General features: G+C 41.1%; 1 protein-coding gene across 2 annotated transcripts in view; it reads right to left on the bottom strand.

Moving 5' to 3' along the window:
• Positions 1-4,339: 4,339 nt before the first annotated feature.
• The window catches only part of NSD2 (nuclear receptor binding SET domain protein 2), a 73,733-nt gene continuing 56,552 nt past the window's right edge, over positions 4,340-21,520 (bottom strand). The window contains exons 11-23 of one of the 2 annotated variants that reach the window (XM_061359809.1): positions 17,637-17,768; positions 16,538-16,661; positions 15,427-15,627; positions 14,602-14,781; positions 13,437-13,593; positions 12,545-12,750; positions 12,035-12,138; positions 11,516-11,785; positions 11,304-11,420; positions 9,315-9,456; positions 8,508-8,614; positions 6,351-6,555; positions 4,340-5,465 (exon numbers count right to left, since the gene is read on the bottom strand). In XM_061359809.1, coding sequence (XP_061215793.1) covers positions 5,197-5,465; positions 6,351-6,555; positions 8,508-8,614; positions 9,315-9,456; positions 11,304-11,420; positions 11,516-11,785; positions 12,035-12,138; positions 12,545-12,750; positions 13,437-13,593; positions 14,602-14,781; positions 15,427-15,627; positions 16,538-16,661; positions 17,637-17,768 — 2,214 coding nt within the window. In that variant the 3' untranslated portion in view covers positions 4,340-5,196. Of the gene's footprint in view, positions 5,466-6,350; positions 6,556-8,507; positions 8,615-9,314; positions 9,457-11,303; positions 11,421-11,515; positions 11,786-12,034; positions 12,139-12,544; positions 12,751-13,436; positions 13,594-14,601; positions 14,782-15,426; positions 15,628-15,801; positions 16,662-17,636; positions 17,769-21,520 lie in introns of those variants that run through there. The other variant, XM_061359808.1, reaches the window with a different exon arrangement.

Below are 21,520 nucleotides of genomic sequence, written 5' to 3'. Positions count from 1 at the left end.
TGCACTAGAGCCATTGCTTAAGTACCCATGCAAAGTTCTTTGCTCTGATGTTTGATTCACCTCTCACCCAGGATAGCAGCACTTATGTTTGCACCAGTTTGCCCTGTGCAGATCTGTGGCACTCCAAGTGTTCTCCTGTGCAGCCAGCCCAGTTTAACCATAGGTTAACCTGATCTGGTTTTTGTGTTACAGGGTTTATTTCGAATTGTGTAGGTGTTTGGTTGACTCTTCTCTTTATAAACTTCTTGTTTGCTCTGTTTTCCCTGCTGTGTTTTTGGTCCTCATGGCCATTTGAGGTCCCACCAACATTCCAGGCACTCAGAAATAGCCATAGGCTAAAATGGAACCAGTTTCAACTGTGCCATGAAACCAGTAACATGGGTCTCAATCTTCCCACCGTTTTGCCTTCCTTCTCTTCCTACACTGTACTTCATACACAGTAGGTGAGCCAGCCAGACCAGCCAGCTGTGCCCTTTCAGCACAGCAGTGTGATTCACCAGCTCTTTGAATGCTAGTAAAAATAGTACTTACTAGTGAAAGACCTATTAAATGCTTGGGTGGAAGCAGGTGTTACTTCTTACATCAGTCTCTCACTGCAGCAGCAGTCAGCTGAAGTAACCCAGCTGGTGGGGTGTTAAGAGGCTGCTGCCCTCAGCTGCTCATTCTCCTGTCCCCAGGGGAGGTGTTACTGTGTTCCTAACAACAGTAATAAAATACATCAGTTCTCTGCTCTCTCTCAACTATGACAGATGAATGAAGGGGTGGGAAGAGAGGTACGTTGTCCTCTGTGGTCTTCTCTTGCCCAGAGAAACTGTGGCTGCCCCATCCCTGGCAGCGTTCAAGGCCAGGTTGAACGGGGCTTGGAGCACCCTACTCTAGTGGAAGGTGTCCCTGCCCTTGGCAGGGTTGGAAATGGATGAACTTTGAGGTCCCTTCCAACCCAAACCATTCTGTGATTCTAATCTGGATAAGCAGCAACATGGATAGTACCTATACCCCAAACGCTGCTGCACAGCAACAGTCTCTCTCACACTATTGATTTACTAGAGGGGCATTATGTTTCTCAACTGGTAAAAGTACGTAGCTTATCACAGGAGGAGCAAAAGGACAAGGTCGTAACATACAGCACCAGATGTCTGCAGCACAACAGTAATCTGTTAGTATCAAAGCAATTTTCTGAAATGCTCTTAAAACCCCAACTGTATCTGCTGTCAGATACGGGATTTTCCACTCAAAAAGTCAAACCAGACCCAAGCAAAAAGCTGGCTGAAAGAGCAGTGTGCAGTCAAATTCAGTCTTGGCCAAGCAGCAGCAGCACCAGCACCAATGGCAGCTAAATGAACCCAAAGGAATGGAACTGGTAGGACTGTATGATTCCAGCTCCAAACCATTAAAGCCCCTAGAATTATAAGCAACAGAAAGCAGCTCTGTAATGGGAAAAACAGGACTGCAAAATGTGTCAATATCTGTGTGATAAGCAACGGTGTGAACACAAGCCAAAGTACAACCAGTATCACCTCCATTCAGCTGAAAACATTATTTCCATGGAGCCCTTAGAAGTCCTGGAGTATAAGTTTTCACTATGAAAGAACAACCACCAGTTCCTTCTCTGCCGAACTCTTGCTTGCTGTGTAACACCTGACTTAAAAACGTAAGGAAAAAAACAATTGGTGCAAAAAATAACGATTTGGAGCCATTTTACAAAAAAGAATTAGCAACTTCTTAAATAACTAGGAATAAATTTTAATATTTAATAAGACACTGAAGTTTCTCAAGCAGTCAGACATGGAATAACGTGCCTCAACAATGCCGAAACCCCCGTTAATATGTCTTTCTTTCATGATATTCTGCTTTTCCAAGTAATTCAAATTAAAAACAATCTAAAAACTGACCATGAACACAAAGCTATTGAACAAAACAGACATTTAAATTGATTATTCCTCCTAGACTGTATGAAAACACATTTAACATATTCAACTGAAAATCGGTTCCATGCTTGCTCATGTGATGAACAACAAACTCTGAGTTTGGCTGTTACGTACCAGATTTGGCAAAGGAAAGACATCTTTCTACTTCGGTGGGCAAGACACTAAGAACATAATTTAATCCCACATAACGTGCCATGCTTGGATGTTATTTAGATGAATTTATAACAGAAAATCTTTTAGGCTGCTGAATGCTAAAATGTGTTGAGTGGCATCATGAGAAAACTTCATTTTTCAAGGCCGTTTCCCCTTGTATTTGAACAGGGGAAGAAGGAAAACAGTGAAACAATTTTTGTCTTCTTTTATAATAAAACCTCAGCCTGTTTTCCCAGCGCTGCGGCGTAAGGTATAGAAGTCTTCATGAAAAGACACCTAAAAACCACCTTCCTGCTTCGGAAACTGAAGTTCTACCAGCTCACCACCTGAGTGACTTCGCTGAGCACATGGGGCTACACGGTCAGTACGTATTAAGGGAGAACATGATCCATATTTCACTTATGTGATCAGCAGATGGAACGAATTCCCAGCAACTCCAAAGCAAACTCCTAGTTTGCAGTCTCAGTGATGCAAGCCTTCATTGGCCCAAAGAGTTGAGCAGTAAAGAGCAGAGGTAGAAGGAAGCAGAAAGTCAAACAGCCACTTGCTAAGATCTGTCTGTGTAAACTTAACCTTGTGAAACGAGTGCTGAGAGGGGTTGCTTTGACGGCCAAGGTCTTTATGTACCCACAGACAGATCCAAGATGGGTGGCTGTCCTGCATCCTGCTATACTAAATGTGCTTGTGAGCCCACCTGAGAGGCAGGCAGGGAGTTGTAGGCTCCACGACTGACTCTAAACCAGCTGGTGTTACTGTGCCCATCTGTAACTATCTGAGACGGTGGCTTCTGGGAATGGGTATCTGCCTCTTAGGACCTGGGGCATAACTGTTCCAGGGTGCCAGAACTGTTACACCTACACATGAAGAGGAAAAAGCAACAAAACAACTAAAAATAATTAACAAATTGTAAAAGCAATGGAATGTAAAGGTAAAATTCGTAATAACTTATTTAAAGGTATTCTTCTAAAGCCTTCCTTACATGGTAAAGTATTCAAAGAATGGTCCCAATGCCATCAAATTCCTTCATTCTGTTTAAAAGCGGTAAGGAAAAACTTCCTGCTTTACTACCTGATCGCACTTCCCTCCCCTCAAAAATCAGACACACGTCCATAATACCAGTTTTGGGGTTTGATTTTAGGCACAGGCCTATGCTTCAGTCCTGCTGTAACAAATACCTATAGCAGAGGGAAATTTACCCTCCAAATCCATTAAATCTTGATTTGTATTTAGTGTGAGTGCAAGGCTTGGCAAACCACTTTCAAACACAACCATGGAACGCTTCCCCCCGTTTGGAATTGTGCTTTTTTTGTCCAAATGATTTGAAAGAAAATCAACCTTCCAACAGGGTTTCTCAAAACTGCTTAAGAGAACAAAGCAGTCTGGTCACAAAATAGAAACCAAAGGGTTCAGGATAGGGCAATGCTACATTTAAAACCTCTTTCAATGAATCTCTTCTAATAAAACCAAAGTTTTTCCATGTTGGGAACAAGTGGGGATTTTGAGAATTCCAAAAAATAGATCTGCACTCAAATCCTGAAGAAATACTTTGGGAAATCAACATACACTTCCATGATATAGCAAGGCTTCATCTTCAAAAGGGCTACACAGAGTTTCTGCACTATTAAAGGCAAACTAAGCTAGAACATACACAAATTACTACATGGACATGAAGGCCACATTGTGTTCACGTAGGCTAGATAACAATGGCACAAGTCAAAACTTACTTGTAACACTGCCTAATCACACACCAATGACATGCACTGGGAAGAAAACAGGTAAAGACCTTTTTCTGTACCCTTTTTTCCTAGTTCTAATATTATTTCCATCAATACTAAATCTCGTACATTCATCTCACTGCAAGTGTAAAAACCTGATGGGAACAGAGAACTCAAAACAGCTTCGCTGACACAACACAGTGGCAATAAGAGAGGCAACAGCCCAGCTCATTTCAGTCTGCCAAGTCAAGTAGCCAGTTTTATACAAAGGTTATCAAAAGGAACAGGCTAAACTTCACATTAAAATTGTTCCTTATGGGCTTCCTCATTTGTAAGGAGTTGGTTTGAATTCAGGTCTTTGCACTTCAGTCAAGTGTCAACTTTTGCTTCTTTCATGGTGGGGTTTTTTGGGTCGTTGTTGGGCATCTTTTGCCTTATTGTAGTGTAGTGCTTGGGCTTTAAGCATTCCAAAGAAGCGTTTGCCTCTGTGTTTTACCTGACATTTAGGGAAAAAAGGAAAAAAAATTGAGTGATTTTTTCAAATACTAGGTTTTGTAAGAGTCTTTTATTATTAAAACATAAAATTCCTAGAGTACTGGGCCTAGATCGCAAGACAAAATCCCTTTAAATCCAGGTTTGTACAGCTCTGCAAGATCAAGTCACTTCTACTTCATTGGAATGAAATACAGGAAAAAACAGTATAGAAAAAAATCTCTTAAATGTAAGGTTTCCCCTCTCTGGTACAGGGCGTGCCTTTCCCACCACGTACTACAGTCCTTGGTGGAAGGGTATTTAAAACCATGGTTGTTTAAGCAACATTGGAGAGCTACTTTATACGAGCACAAATGAATTGTTATGTGTGTGGTGATGGCGAGATATGCACCTGGATCATGAATGGCATTCAAGCACTTGCTCAAAAACACACAAGGCAAGCAAATCTCATTTGGGACCACAGACCAAGCCATTTCTTACTTAAAAGGACTTGCGAGCTAATAACTTCTTTCAAGGATATACTATTTTAAACATCTGTTGGTTGACAAATACTATCTCAAAACCCCTACGTTTACGCCTACCTGGTTTGATTTTTAACCTGCCTCCAAATCTGAAAGTATTTTGGAGGGAACCTTTTACATTCGTAACAATTCAAGTGTAACTGTAATGCTGAGTAGTAAGTTTGGTTTGTCCTGAAGTTCTCTGAACTATGCAGTTCGGTATCAGTGCAGAAGCAGCAGAAGACTGCTGTGGTTGGCTCAGTGGATTTATAAAAACAAAATAAAACAAAAAAATCCCCCCCCTCCCCATGTATCCTTTACAGAATATATGTAAAATCATGTCCTTCCCTGGTCGTATTCACAACTTATCTACAAGATAGTGTTGGCAGCAGAAACTGCAGTCCATGACTATTTGCAGTCAGCTCTCATCCATCTGGTCCTCTGCTTTCTCTTAGGCTTCAACTTGTTCAGTTTTTTGCGGGGTTTCTCAGTCTTCTGAGTTTCAACAGAATCCACCCCGAGAACATGTTCAGAGCAGCATAACTGTCCATTCAACATGGAATTTAGTACTGTCCCGTCTTGGTGCTCCTTGCAGAAAGAATTTGGGCAGAAGTGGCAGAAGGAAACAGAAGGTTTGCCACAAACATCACAGTGGTGCCATGGACACTCCCACTTCCCTGTGATCAAAGACAAAGAGCTCATCAGTGGGGAGTAAAACATGGCATTGGCTTTTAAAGAAGTTCAGCAGATGAACAATATGTGACTCCCGACAGAGCAAGATGAGATAGCACCTACCAGGGCTAATCTCAAAGATCAAAATGCAACATCATATTTCTAAAGCACAAAAGCCAGCAATAAGTAGCAGATATGACATCCTCTCTTCAACACAGAAGTTAACTTCAGCTAGAAGAAATTATTCAGGCTTTACTCAGTAGCACCTTACAACTTGCAGGCTCGTAGAGTATCCCAACATCCATCAATTGCTGCCTACCATTACAATGCTTACTTGTTAGCTGTAAGTTTTGCTTAGGGATGGCTGCTGTGCTTTACCTACTGATGCTCTTTTGCCCCAGAACGTTTTATCAGACATTGTTTTACTTGTTTCTGGGGTAACAGGCTTTGCCTGCTTCACTTCATATCCCACCTGACATCGCTGACTGGAACCAGGTAACTTCCTTGTTATCTTGATCTACAGCCTCATGTCTGCTGCCCTTAACATTTTCCCACTCACCTTGCTCCAGATGCTGCTGCTGTTCTTTTGGCTTGAACTCAACTGGCTGCACCTATTTCTGACACATAATCTATTTGCCTATGACAGGGCTACAGTGCTCCAAACAGGGATGTACTCATTTACCTACATTTGTAAAACAAAGAGCTCATTTTGCCACAGAGGCAGGAGGAAGGCCATCTTTTGTTTCCATACTCAAGAAGAGCTCCTACATGATGCACAAATGAAGTTCTCACCATACAAACAGTGTTTTCAAGTTGACACTCTTGGCAAGGTTTCAGCACAACAAATGAAGTACCTGCACAAGTGCAGTTTAAGAGGCAAACCAACTCACCAAAGGGACGTTTCACCAAACCAAGACAGGAGAGGTGATAAGCTTTAGTACAAGACTTCCTGTCACACAACACCAGCTGGCCTCCATCACCGCAACGGAAACAGTCATCTTCGGATTCTTTCTTCCCTTCATTTTTCGTTCTGCGTCTCCGTGTTCTCTTTTTGGTCTTTTTGCCTTTTTCTTCTGAGGCATTGGTGGAAGAATTCTAAAAGAGTAAGAAGCAAATCTGTAAATGCCAGTTTTGCAAAGGAAAATTATTACCAAGCTAGAAAAACTCCTGTCATGCCTGGCAAACCATGCACACTTTGACTTGGTGCAGGCCTGTTCCGTGCCTCACCATACCTATCTGTGTCAGCATAAATCCCACTACTCTTATGAAAAGTCATCTTGAAACCAGATCTTGTCCCTGTAATCCCTTCCTAGTGGAAAGCTCTTCCACTTTTTTATCACTGAAAACAGGTCTAATCTACTTGTGGCTAATTTACACCCATTTTGTTCTTGCACAACCAATCAATTCAATATCCATTTCTCTCTCCCAGTTGCGTATATTTATGCTGGAATTACTAAAACCAGTCCCCACTTCTCTCTGAGGAATGGGCAGCAGAACTGTAGCTGTGCCCATAATCCTGGAAAGAATATACAAAACCTTACCTCTATTTCAGTCTGACATCCTGCTGCTTGCCACTTTGACTCTCCCTCACGAAATCATATGAAATTCATTCTGGATCCCATTTCAACCTCCCTTCCATCATTCCCTCCCTCTCACCTCCATAACCATTATCTACTTTATTTAAAATGAGCCCATTCTATCTACCAATGCAGAGAGCCTTGCAAAACTGAACTGTAACAACAGTTCATTTCTTCATGGCTGGCTGTGTAAGCCGATCACAAACTTATGGGAAACCTTGCTGAAGCTTATCGTTAACAAAAACCAGCTACGGGAATTCTGGAAGCTTTATGTCCACCCTCTAAAGCGCCTGATACTGTGTGAAGGGCCACATGAAGGTGCAGCCTTTCTACATCCATATTCATATACTTGTACCTTCCCTATGCCAGCCCTTCAGGAGGCCCCATCAACTTCTGCTGGATTACAGGTTTTCAATTAACCCGACACAAATCATACAGGTAATTTCTTGGTGCAATTTGGGACCAATTTTTCTTCATTCAAAATTGACATTTTTTTTCTGCAGTTCAACTTTTTTTTTTTTAACAGCTCTTAACAAAAAATAATCATATTTTAAGGCTTAGATGGGGGATATATAAACTGCAATGTCACAATAAACTCACTGACCATAGTTAGGTGTGTTCCCAAACCCAGTATTTCCACCTGTATCGTTACACCATTAAAACATATTCTTCAGCACCAAGGTTATGTTTGGCAAAACAATGATCCATCTTCCAGTAAGGGAAACAGTAAGCTTTTTCTTCAGAAGACAGCTAACATCTGTTCAAGCAGCACTGACCCTTATCATAACATACAACTGGTTCACCAATGCATGTCCCAAAAGAAAAACAACAAGGCCAGTAGATGAGACCCTGTCAAAATCACAGAATAGTTAGGGTTGGAAAGGACCTTAAAATCATCAAGTTCCAATCCCCCTGCCGTGGGCAGGGACACCTCACCCTAATCCATGTCACCCAAGGCCTCATCCAACCTGGCCTCGAACACTGCCAGGGATGGAGCATTCACAACTTCCCTGGGCAACCCATTCCAGTGCCTCACCACCCTTACAGGAAAGAATTTCCTCCTTATATCCAATCTAAACTTCCCCTGTTTAAGTTTTAACCCGTTACCCCTTGTCCTGTCACTACAGTCCCTAATGAAGAGTCCCTCCCCTGCATCCCCATAGGCCCCTTCAGATACTGGAAGGCTGCTATGAGGTCTCCACGCAGCCTTCTCTTCTCCAGGCTGAACAGCCCCAACTTTCTCAGCCTATCTTCATACAGGAGGTGCTCCAGTCCCCTGATCATCCTTGTGGCCCTCCTCTGGACTTGTCCCAACAGATCCATGTCCTTTCCATGTTGAGGACACCAGAACTGCACACAATACTCCACGTGAGGTCTCACGAGAGCAGAGTAGAGGGGCAGGATCACCTCCTTTGACCTGCTGGTCACATTCCTTTTGATGCAGCCCACGATACGGTTGGCTTTACTTGCCTTTGGTCTGTCCCCAAGAAATCCACTGCAGTTTGGGGCACCACATTTGCAGACTGTTTTTTCGTTGCCCAGGCAATCAAGGTTGTAATTAAAAGTCAGCTCTGTCCCTGAGTGAGACAAGACAAACCCTTTCATTATGAAGGACAAGGTAATGAAGTGGATTAAAATTATTACAAACAAATACAGGTTTCATTAACTGTTTCATTAGCTGCTGATCTACTACCATGGGATTCCTCCCTCTCTATTGCTCATAAGCACTGACAATGATTAACTAGATGCCAGTACAGCATGTCTTATGCAATTACATATTAAAATAAATGGGTTTGACTTAACAAAACTGTGTGTCTGGTCTACACACACAGAGGTTATCTATAGCTAAAGAGCTAAACAGCTAGATATAGCTCTAGATAGAAGATACACGTATGTGTGTACAGAAACCAAACATATATACTTTTAAGCAGCCTCATTCATCCACTCCTTCAGCTTATTATCTTCATTTGAAAAGATGCACAAGTACTGTCCAAGGTCTCCAAAACAAAACCTATGCTCTACACCACAAAGTGAAGGCAAGGGTACTAACTAGGGTCTCCTTGCTGTTCCCTAGGAAGCAAGCAACAAGAAGCAGCCATAGCACTCGCTAACAAGAAACATTAAAGTAAAAGGCAGATCACAAAGAATCTCTTCCATGTACTGAGTTCTCTACAAAACTATTTGCACTGAACCAGTTAAACCAGGGCTGTCCTGCTCATAACTGTGCAAAAGGTTTAACTTGGGGAATTAAACCAAACCCAACGTATGTTGATGTACCTGCAGGAATATCACACACAGCAAACAGGCCAACACGAGTGTCTCCATTTACTGTCCATTTAAGAGTTTCACAATTTGGTTGGCAGCTGTGATTCATAAACCGAGAATAGTTTCCTTTAGGGCCAGCATCAATAATCCGGTCCTGGGGATCAAACCAGCAACAGAATGAGTGATTTTTCTCTTCACAAAGTAAAAATCCATGAATTATTTCAGTAGTTGCATTCAAAACAGACATGGTTTTGCAGAAGCACACAAGCAAACTGTTGGTACATGTTGTATTGAAAACTGTAGTGTCTCATGTGGCCTGGAATGTGACACTCCCATAGCAATACTCATGCTCTAGCTCACATCTTCCCAAAACCCATCGCAGCCACATGGCAGGATAAGTGTTCTCGTGAGCACTGTAGTGGGCATGTTAGAGAACCCCCTCCCTCCAGAAAGCCTCAAAACTCAAACTCAGCCCATTTACCTTTTACTCTGCATTCACAAAGCTGTGACGCATTTACAAACACTGAGTTTTGGGGTATTTACCACGTCACTGTGGGTTTACCTGCAGAGATTACCAGTTTCCCAACAGCTTTCTTTCCCAAATAAACCTAGTTCAAGCAAAACCAAGCTCTTGATAAACTGAACAAAAATCCTGTCTCTACATAAAATTACCTTTTAGTTTCTGTCCCCACCAAACGTATCAGACATTAACAAAATAAAGTCATGAAATAGCCAGAACTGTGTTTCTCTGAAGAGCTGATTAAGAAAGCTTTGCTTATTGATGAAATACTATTAAACTTCCCTTTTAACTGATTTTCATTAGAGTGCACACGTATGATTGTGAAGACTACACACATGTAGTCTCTAATTGCATGTGCATGGGTAATTCTGTAAGATAGAACCATGATGAGCATTTATTAACTACAGTATGAGTTGAATACATGTTCTGTTCAGCTTTTTAATGTACTGATGTTGTATGTCAGTTTAGTAGAGGGGCGAGAAACTTATGTGTTCAGAGAAACATGGTTTCGTCATTCTGAGGTGATAAATCCTGTGCAGGAACTCCTCTGTTAACGGGACTAATGACAACAGTAGCTGTGGAAACACAGAACAGGACAGTCTCGAGCAGAAGAAAGGTGATTAGGAGTGAAAGAATATGCAGGACTGACAGACAACTTTGGTTTTTCTCCTAGGTATCTGTTTGGTAGTGAAGCAACATAATATATATATATATATATACACACACACAATACCCCCCCATATATATAATCTATACCCCTACTGTCCAGGTTCTCCACTCCCCTTCACAGGAACAAAATTCCCAGAGTCATGCACAGAAAGCTACAGATGTGGGATTAATGTGCTGTGTTAATTCATCTGCTGGATTAATTTGCTGCAGAATCAATTGTGGAGTGCTGGCTTGCTGCTAATGCAGGTAGTGCTTTCTGAACAGAGTATGCACAGAAGCCTGGTTTCGCTATAGACAAAGGGACAGATAGTTGTGAAAAACATTAAATGCTCAGTATAGGACACAGCCTCACAGCTATATTCCACACTGCTCTGCAGTGAGAATTTCTGTTGTGGTTGAGATGTTATTTTAAGGATTGTAACAATAATTCATCCAACTCTATAATCACTATTTCCCAAAGCATCATACTTCCTTTCAGGACCAGGCAGATAAATACTTACGTTGTACTTGATCGTAAGCAACAAAGCACAATTTATAGACCTTAATATATACTTTATTACATTATGCAGTTAGAACTAATGAGATGCATTATACATATATCTAAAATAAATACACATATATATGTATATATGAATATATTTATATATATATAAAAAGAATGGAGCAAGCAGGCACAGAAGATACAACAATAGGAATATATGAAAGTATAGAACATCAAAAGGAGCGGAGCACTATATCAAGGTGATCAATAGAGGGAAAAGAAATGAAAATAATGTTATAAATAAATACTGGAAAAATGCAAAATACTCTACCTTATCAATAGTAAGCATATAGAAGTGGGTAATATCATTTTCATGTGCATATTTGATTCTTGCCATACATTCCTCTTCATCAATCAGCTCACCAACATACTCATTCACAAACTCTCCCTGAAAGATACCAGGTATCACTAGTAAAGTATATACCAAACCCACAGACAACATCGCGAGTCCCCAGTTCCCTGCTCTTCAGGAACAATTCATACCTTTTTGATGTCCCTCTTGGCAACCAGACCCCAGCCTTTGCCATCGGTTTTGATGATCTTTGTCTCTGGGTACTGTCGCTTTGTAAAGCACTGGTTTTGGCACCGCTCTCCTGCTGGGCAGACTTGTGGATGGCATTCGTACATCAGCATCCGATTTAGGCACTCGGAATCGAAGCCACAAGGGTTTTCATCTGTGGGTTTGCAGTTGCACTTGGGAATCTCAGAAATATCAGCAGTATATATCTGCACTTTACCACAAGGTTTATTCACCTGAATAATACATTAAAATAGTTCAAACATCACTTAAAAACGTTGGAATTTACTGCAAGAGTTACTACAGTGGTTACTAATTTCTGCAATGATGTTCCAATGGAAGCAAGCTTCCATTATCACACGGCTGTGAAAACACAATTGCCAGCACATCATTACCACCTCTCCTCCCCACCTCACCATCCAGCTCTTCCTCTCCAGTGCTGCCTTAGACCTTTCAGTGTCCAGGGGAATTTCCCCAAACTTTACCTTAATATGCTTGTATGGTGGAGGTTTACGTTCACTTTCTTGGGTTTCTTTGGCTTCTCGCTGTAGCTTTATTTCTCGAAATCGAGCTTCGGCTTCTTGCAAAGCTAGAACAGAATGTTGTATCGTCAGAAAAGGCTCATTCCCATGTGTGTTAGAGAATCACCCTTTTCTTCCTCATCCTATCATTCAGTTTTCTTGCAAACAATGATTCTGGAGTGTTAATGTTCTTAATACATATCAATTCTTTCTGCCTCCCAGTTACACTCATCATTTCCTTTATGGAAAGTAAAAATCATCAGAAATAATCCCAATTAGATGCTAGTCTTTTACAAGCCATGCAAATAGTGCTTTTATTCAAAGTTAGTACCAGTGACTGCTGCCCAGGACACCAAAACCATTGTTTTAATCTAATATTGTAAAACAAATGTACAAAACCAGGCCCAAGGCTCTGTGCAGAGAAAGCAAAGCACGCGTATCACCAGATCATTCTTGTTAACTTCAGCTATGTACCATTTTTGAAGACTTTTCCAATCCCTTTGATCCCCTGGTATCTACTCCCTCTGTCTCCCTCCATATAAGGGAACACCCGTGCTTGGTGTGTCCAGTAGTAATCCTTAGAACCAAAGAAAAACACAGGAAATTCTCCGATTTCATGCTTCATTTTCTGGATATTTGGGGGAACGTTTTTCGGATGGCAAACTTCTGCCGGCCACCATCTAGCACAGAAGTACAAATAAAACAATGCAGCATTTTAGTCAAGCTCTTTCTGCAAGAGGCAGTTTAACCAAATCACCCTGAACAGCAGCAACTGATCATTTTTTCCGAGATCCAAGAGGATTAAAATCCTTTCCTCCCCCCAGTAAGACACGTCTAGAGCAGGAAAGCCCAACACTTAAAACTGTGGGACTTCCATCACCTGCAAGTTGAGCATACACATAAAGCTCCTTGCATGGTTAACAAAAACATCATCTTTAACAGGCCTGTAATCACTGTAATTGTCAAAGATCAAGAGACAGCTGATAATAGCTATTAATGCTTCCTAGGATAAACCCCACCCACCTCTATCTCACTGAAATCTCAGTGAAACACTGACAACCTGAGTGACTTATCTCCCAGCCTGCAAGGCAGTAATTTAGCCAATGACAAGTTATACCAGCTTTATTATTTGAAGAGATCTCTGAAACAAAAGGGGTTGAAGACTCATACACTGGAAGCAGATGTCAGAAGACTACAATCAGTCCTGTATGGGTAATGCTGTGGCTGAGAGCAACATTGCAACTTGAAGCTTAAGGAGGAATGAGAAATCTGTGTGCAGCAAACCTGCCCTACAGAAACAACCAATTGTATGCTCCTTAATTAGACATGCCAGTACTGTAACACAAAATAAATCTGTTGATCAGACCTGTAATTTCCCAGTTTAACCCAAATAATATCCTGGAAATGGAGCTTCTTCCCTGCCCTGCAGTCATTGCAGTACCAGCTCCCGTCCGGCATTTCGATGTTTAAGCAGTCTGGGTGAAAGGCTGCAGGACACGACTCGCAGCACAACAATCTTCCTCCTTTAGAGAGAGGAAAAACAAAGGTTGCAAAACATAGGGACAAACATAAAACCAGGTTTAAAGCAGTGCAATAGGTTCAGTTAGAAAATAAACGGTTAAACCATGCTGGCTTACAACAAAGATGTAACCTTTAGTTATGTACAAAACCCAAAAGGTCCTTACTAATTTGAATGCCTGGCAGACTCGGATTAGTAATGCATACAAAATAACAAGCAAGCTAGCAATAAAAAAGCCAGAATAATGCACCACAAATTATAATTACTTTGTTTTACTTTAATGGCTAAAATATGCTTAACAGTTTAATATATATTAATATTTCACTGTATGCAAAATGTTACCAAGAGATTTTGTTATGCTTTTCTTCCCGGGGGGAGAAAGAGGGAACGAGATTGTTAGTTTGTTCCATGAATTATCAAGTGCAAAGTTAGCTGCAGCTTAAAAGCTGCTATGCTGCATGCTAATTTGTTAACAAATCAGGTTAACTTCCAGTGCCACAGTTTAATCAGCACTGTGCATTTTGTGGGGCTCAGAAAGAAAGAGATTTATTGCTAGACATAAACCAAACCATCCTTAATTAGTGGCACTCCCAGCACCAACAAATACTGATTCAATTTGCTGTCTGCTGCTGAACTAAAAGCAACTCTTAAATTATTTAGTTTTAATATTACGTATTAGCAATAAAGAAACACAAAAAGCTTCAGTACATTGAACATGGGGGGGAAGAACAAAGAAATACTACTCATTAAGTGTCTCTGGTAAAGAATTAAATTGGCTTCTGGTTGCTGGACAAAGTCCAAGTGAAAACATTCCTTAATAAATTATAACTGCAAAAAAGGGATACTCAAAAACTTGAAGCAGCACAAGCTGACCTGAAGCTATTTCAATACCTCTCAGATCTCTGAAGAGATTGCTAATAATTCTCTATAAACACATCAGTACAATAGCATTTAAACTGAAGAATAAACCGTTTTGCTGCTGCATTTGTGAAGGAGTTTTCCATCAGTTTACCTTTTGAACACACAAAGCACCAGCTCACATTGACATGCGCATGATGACTTTTTCCTTTCATGGCAGTGAAATGATTCGTACAAACAATGCTGTTGGAAGCGATGACTGCACATCCCGCAGCAACGCAAACGTCTCCAACATGGTATGCGACAGGACAGCGAACACAACGCATCATCCTTCCTAGCAAAGCAGAACACTGACATATTATTTTGGAACAAAACTGATTTCTTAGTTGAGCTAAAACACAGTAGTACTGCCTCAGGTAGGCTACATACACACACAGAAATATATCCATTATGCTTTCAGAGTTTGCACATTTGCATTTAGCAACAGTACTGAATTAACAACAGCTTTTAAAGAACCCTATACTGAGTTTAAAGCATTATGGTGAAGGTTTTAACTACACACAGCAGGGTAGGCAAGCTTTCCTCATGCAATTCTGTTTACAGATGTTGCCCAAAGCTAAAAATATGCACAGGATCAAACGCCTCCACATCCAGCGAGCCCTGCTGCAGGATTTGCACGTTCACAGGTCCTGCCCGTGCTCTGCTCAGCCTGTCTCTCCTCATCATCTAGGCATTCTAGATTTCATTCTCTTGCCATGGTTAAATATAGCGAATAGAAAGCTAGTTAAATAAGAACACAAGGTAAATGCTAATGTTGACTAAAATGTATTCAATCCTTATTTTTAAAGGAATTCTGAATCACTCAACAGTCCATGCCTGAAAACCTGCAGGCAGCAGCTGTTAAATGGACAGCTTCCTTACCTTAACATAGCACAAACAGACTTAATTCATCAGCCATCCAAACGTAAAATGAAACTACCTTTTGAAATCCGTGGATGTGAGGGGTTACTAACATGACAACTCAGGCAGCTGTGGAGAGGACATCGAAACCCCCTGTTCTCAAACACAGTGAGATGGAATTTTTTCACACAGGCTTCATGGTAGAATTTCCCGCAGTGAGACGCGACACAGCGTTTCACATCTGCCTTTCTCTCCTTGCACACAAAACATGTATGCACACCTAGCGGCAAAATAAGGAAAAGATCTGTCACCCAAACGTGAATTCAGAATGCTTCTGTTGGTTCTGTTATGCATGAGGGAGGGTTTTGTTTTTAAACAAACTCAAATTCTATTCTTTGATGCAGCAAACCCACTGCAGTTAACATGTGCACAATGCCCAAAGCCTCACCAACCTGCTTTTACATTCTTATTTATAAGCCTCAGTACATGAGTAAGACTGTATTTTTTGTTATTTTCCTTATTAAACCAATGAACCAGGATGATGGGCTATCTGTGAGCCTGTGAAATTTGAAGTGGGTCCACAAACCAAGGACAAGCATCCTCTAATCTTCTCTCGGCACCACTTGGAACAGCTTTATTTTGAAGCAGCCTTGATCCAGCAAGGTTTACTGCATGTACTGAGATGAGCTTATGAGCAAGAACGCAAATCTTTTACATAAGTTTTATGATTAAGAACTTTCAAGCAGTTATTATAGGATTAAAAGCAGATGAAATTAATAGCAATAAAGTAGTCTTTTAATAGGAAAAGCAAAAGATTGGTATAGACACAAAGGACTGAAAAAGGGCTTAAAACGTTTCACCTGCTGCTTTTTTCCCTAGGATTTCTTAAGCCTTTGTGACAGACTTTATAAATCTCATCTGTAATTGCACTCAGAGAGCAAATATTCTGCAGTTATTAAGGCAATGGAATTCAGACCACATGAGCCAAGTTGCAAGAGGTTCTCCCTGAAAACAGTGTGAGCTTTCTAAACCACGGCACACTCAGTGGTACTGTATGAACTCCCACCCTGTCCGGCACCAAAGGGTAAGTATGGTTTCTCCCAGGATACATACTCTGTACAGGAGATTCTCCTAGAACAATGTATAGGGAAACTACAACTATTTCTATTAATAGAAAGGGACAGACTTGCCTGATGTACATTCACTACATATGAATTTTCCTGCTGGTCTTCCAGAGAGCCCAAGGCAGCTCACATGAAAAGCTCGATAGCAAAGTCCTTCACACAGTAGGAGATCACCTGTTTTTTCACACAGCTTTTACAACACAAAGGCATTGAATGTTAAAGAAAAGTTCACATGTGGAAAAACCTGTTTTCTTTATTCCTTTTCATATATTGCTCCTCAAAATCTCTTTTCCCGTTGTTGAAATCAAATAATGGAGTCATTAAACAGCTAGAAATATCACTCACAGAACCATGGTTCAGGAGTAAATACAAACTGACAGAAAAAAGGAAAAGAAACAAAGCTTTGAGAAATTTTCCTGAGCACCTGAGTAGGGTTAAAAAGCTTCCTTATGTCCCTTTTCCTTGGTGAAAGGAAATTAATCTAGGTGGCACAATGACACTTCTGTGTCCAAGTGGTTAGCAATGACACAAGCATAACTAAAAATGAACTGAACAACAATGCTGGCAGAACTTAAGGGATTAGCCAACATTTAAAAATAGATATAACCTCATCACTGCTACAAGACATGAAAATACAGCTGCGTGCCCGGTCTCATGGAAACAAATTTGATCTGTCCATTTGTATTGTGTTATCATTTCATAACCCAGGAACTCTTCTAGAATAGTCTGAGAGAGCTTTTTGCTTTCAATTAACACGCCACACGCATGCTGCTAGCAATGCAGGGCTGCAATCTCTGCTGCACACAGAAGCACAGGACCCAATGGGCTTTACTTCCTCCTCTTTATTAACAGAGGAGCAAGCAGCTCTTCTCAGTCATTTAACTAGTTACCTGGCAACACTCACGCACTTACTCTGAGGTCCAAATTACGCTTATCTTAGAGACGTGGAAAGCCAAGCAGAGAAAAGTCACTTATTGGAGGTCAAGGAAAAGAAATAATTAGGAATGAAGAATTCCAGTTACTGGCATGGCACCCTCACTGCTAACAGACATCTCAGACACACACGATAAACCTGTTTCTGGCCTGATATTGTCATTTTCATATTTCAAAAGCCCTTTTCTAGGGAGCCGCAGGAAACGTCACTGCCCCAGCTGACATCTCTCACCTGACACACATATTCTTTTTTTGTTCCTGCTCCTCGCTCAGATTTTTTGGATGATATAGACACTTCAGTCTGAGTTTCATCAGCACTTTCATAGGGAGACTCTGAGCGCTCGTCTCCTTGGCCATCCGAGATCTGAAGATTAAACAGACGTGTTAGAGAAAGCAGCCACGTAGGGTCAACTCTGTACAGAACATCAACTGAAGGAAGCAAACACCCTGCCGCTCACACTAACAGACTCAGGCACGCACTTTGGGTTTTGTTTCCCCCACCTTTAAAACCAGCTTGATTAAAACCAGAGTATGCATTTGTGGAAGTCACAACTGTAACCCCCATCCTCAGCAACTCAAAAGCAGCCAGAACAAAACACCAAAACCTTTTAATACGGCAGTTTATTTACAGTCAGTTCTGTAATAGTTAGCTGTTAGCCAGTACCACAGGGATATCTTCAACCCCCTTGATTAACGTTTGAATACATGTTTTATGAGACTAGCAGATAATTTTAGAAAGAAACTTGGTAAACTTCAAGCTGCGTATGAAAGTCTCTGACCCAAATATTCCCCAATAAAATAGGAACAGTACATAGAAGGGAGAAAGAACAAAAAAAGTGGCTGCCTGAACATGCTGAAGGAGCATTACAGCCAACAGTGAATTCAAAATACCATATAAGATATAGCCCTGTAATGGATAAATCTTAAATAACAGATGTAGAGGCATTAAAGATGGAGGATTCTTGCAAAACACTCATGATTTACTTTAAAATACCCCAAACAACCCAAGTAACATATTTAAAAGAAACTATAGGTCAGTTTCCAGTTCAACAGAATTTAGGGAGGGGATGGACAAATGAGTCATTTGTCTTATCGCACATTACCCCAGAAGATGCAGCATCTCATACTGCTGCCCCCAGACAGTACTCACTGAGTTGTGTTCTACTAAAGACATTCTCCAAGAGAGCATCACAATTAGGAATTGCACAAGAAACCTGTCACTTCTCTTCAAGCTTACTCTAATGGTTGGTTATTCATTCCCACAGACCATCAAAAATACTGCCTCATGTCCCTTTTGAGTTGTCTTACTGCAACTCACAGTAGATGATGCTTTCTCCAAGTTGAACTATATTAAAAGCCCTCTGAAAGCAAACATTTTCCTCCTATGGAAGCATGCTGCAGTGAAGCCTGTTTCAATCCTTTTTAGTAAGTCAGAACCTTATAATTTTCCCCCAAAGGAACTCTTCCCAGCATCAACAGAATTTTGGTGGGTTTTCTCTAAACCTCAGCTGTGCTTCAAAAAGGCTGTTGAAAAATCAGGCATGAGAACTGGAGGCAACAGCCCATTAGAAGGCTCCTAAGTACCATGTCCAAAGCAAACCAGCACGCTACTCTTCAGCGCATCTGTTCTGCTGCATAAGGATCTCCCTAAGTCTTTTCAATACAGCCCTAAAAGTCCTTGTAAACTGCAGTGGAACTCAAGAGCTCATTTTGGCAATAGCTGTTCGTCAGGGTACAGACACCCAGCTTTATATGAAGAATTTGCTCTGTTTTCAGACATATGGTCTCATATTTATCAACAGTAGAATGTACTTTATCAAGAACAGCCCAGCTTACAAAGTAATGGAGACAGCTATACTCAATCCCCCTGTCAGCCAATCTCCTTTAATGTGAACATTTATTAGAAGTGATTTATTTTGAAATCAGAGAGAAAAATGTAAACCCGAACCAGGCCTGGCAGTAGTCTTCATAAAATCCCTTTAGAAACACTGGTTTTGAGCGATTACTTCTCACTGTTGCTGCCAGCTAACTCACATTCCTCCATTTAACATTTGCTTTCCTTGACCATGCCTGACAATACTTTGTGAATTGTATCAGAGTGACAGCTGGTTGGGGTTTTTCCCCCCTCAGATTACTTGGAAGGGTGCAAATGCATTTTTTCTGTTCAAATGCACACTAGAAAAGCTACACATCACCTATGAATATTTCTACAGTTGCAGTGATTTGGAGGTTTAGAGCTTTAGGAGCAGTTAATAGAAACTGCACGTTAGGTCATTGCTTTGTTCAGGCACCAGGAAATCTCTGTCCTCTGGAAGGAGCTGGGAAACAGTAAACTGCAAATGCAACCTGAGTGCATGGCCAGGAGCACCCCCTTCTTGCTGGGAATGGCAGATGAAGAAAGGTAGTGTGGGAGTGCGGCAAAAAACACAAACCCCTTTTCCCTTCTGGTTGAAGTAAACTTCCACACATACTTATTTCTGTTTAAACTATTCCCACAGAAGCATTAATTAGCACGTCATTATGTTCCTGTTCCAACTAGCCAAAATTAGTCATGTTTAGGAAAGAAAAAAGCCACAATGAAAACCTCCAAACCGAAAACATAAGCTGGAAGGTCTTAGATCTGTATGGCTGCTCTACTTAAAGTAGCTTTTCTACTATTAAAAAAGGGCTCTATATTGTAAACTAAACAGTCTTATGTTAACTTGACACTGTGTTTATCTCCCACCTTTTCCCCATACCACAAAGTACATGTAAAACCCCGAGAAAACCCATTTGTGCAGGACACCTTAAGAGTTAAGACAGCCTTCTTTCTAGCATTACAAGTTACAGTCTTGCCCTTGAGGGAAACACTCCTCTTTCCCCCGCTCTGAAGGCAGAGAAACAGAACATATCCAGGGACAAATACAGTCACAGGAGAATGAGGTCTGTTTCAAAGCAATGGGTCCCTAGCTTTTCTTTGCTTGAGACACTTGTAAAATATGTTCAAAAGAAGGATGCAAACCTCTATATGATAAGGTAACCCTATGGCAGATGACAGCTTTTCAAAACCCCCCTAGACATAGGTCACAGAAGCCCAGCCATTTGTGAACCATAGGTAGGCAGTCATTTTCCTACAGAACTGAGATTTCACTGCCCCAGAATGAATGTACCAGCCCTATATTTAAATTAAACGGTTACCGAGCCAAAAAGGAGCAGTGCTGGCAAGAATCAAACTCTGCACCACAAATGAAACCACAAAAGCCAAGTTCTATCGACCCATTCAAGATAAAACCTGGCAATTTACACCTGCCTATAGATTAATGCTGGATTTCAAGCATGAATACCAACACATACAGCATGAACAAAATACCTTTAGTTTATCAACTGTATGGCTAACAGACTGAGAGTATCTTTTCTCCTTTGCAGCTGTCCTGAGCCTCACACACTTCACAAATCAAATGCTCTATTAACTACCAGTTTTGCACTACACAGACAAGCCTGGGTACCTGCTTAAGGCAGTCACAACTCTGAAGAATCAATACACTCACAAGAAGCTCAGTGATATACTCGCACTGCCTGATGCAGGCTGCTGCTGCTGCAGAACACATCTCTGATCCCTGCTACCATGATGGAAGGTTTAGCCAACCCATCCAACAGCCGTGTTACATGTAACTCACGTACACAGCTCACATCCGCTCCACCATCACCTGAGTTATATTGCTATTTTTAGGGGGCTAATTAAGGCAGAGATCAGCAGATTCCCTGTTATAAGTGAGAGAAGCATTTCTTCAGGACAATTCAGAGTTTGACCCTTGCCTTATATCCTGCAGAAGGTGAAACACTCTCTACCAACTATCTCCCTTTACAAATAACCCCTATTCTATATAAATCTTTTGGGAAAGCTCTTTCTATGAAGACAGCCAGCATTCAAGACCTCAGCTCAAGTTATTCCAGAACAGATGATGGAAATATCAGGAAGTAAAATGGGTGTCTGTCCCTTCAGGCCTGTGTAGAAGAGACTGAGGCAACCTTCACCTAATGTTTCTCATTAAGGACTTAAAACGCAGTGACAGGTAGAGCATGAGATGCTTGGGAAAACTGTATTTGTACCCCAAGCAAATGGCAACTAGCACCAGG

The sequence above is a fragment of the Neopsephotus bourkii genome, unplaced genomic scaffold (genome assembly GCF_033783945.1).
Source record: "Neopsephotus bourkii isolate Nb327-2 ecotype Australia unplaced genomic scaffold, CSIRO-AGI_Nbou_v1 NB_994, whole genome shotgun sequence".
Taxonomy (NCBI): domain Eukaryota; kingdom Metazoa; phylum Chordata; class Aves; order Psittaciformes; family Psittacidae; genus Neopsephotus; species Neopsephotus bourkii.
The sequence above is the reverse complement of the archived record's forward strand: the minus strand, read 5'-3'. Positions and strand labels throughout refer to the sequence as shown.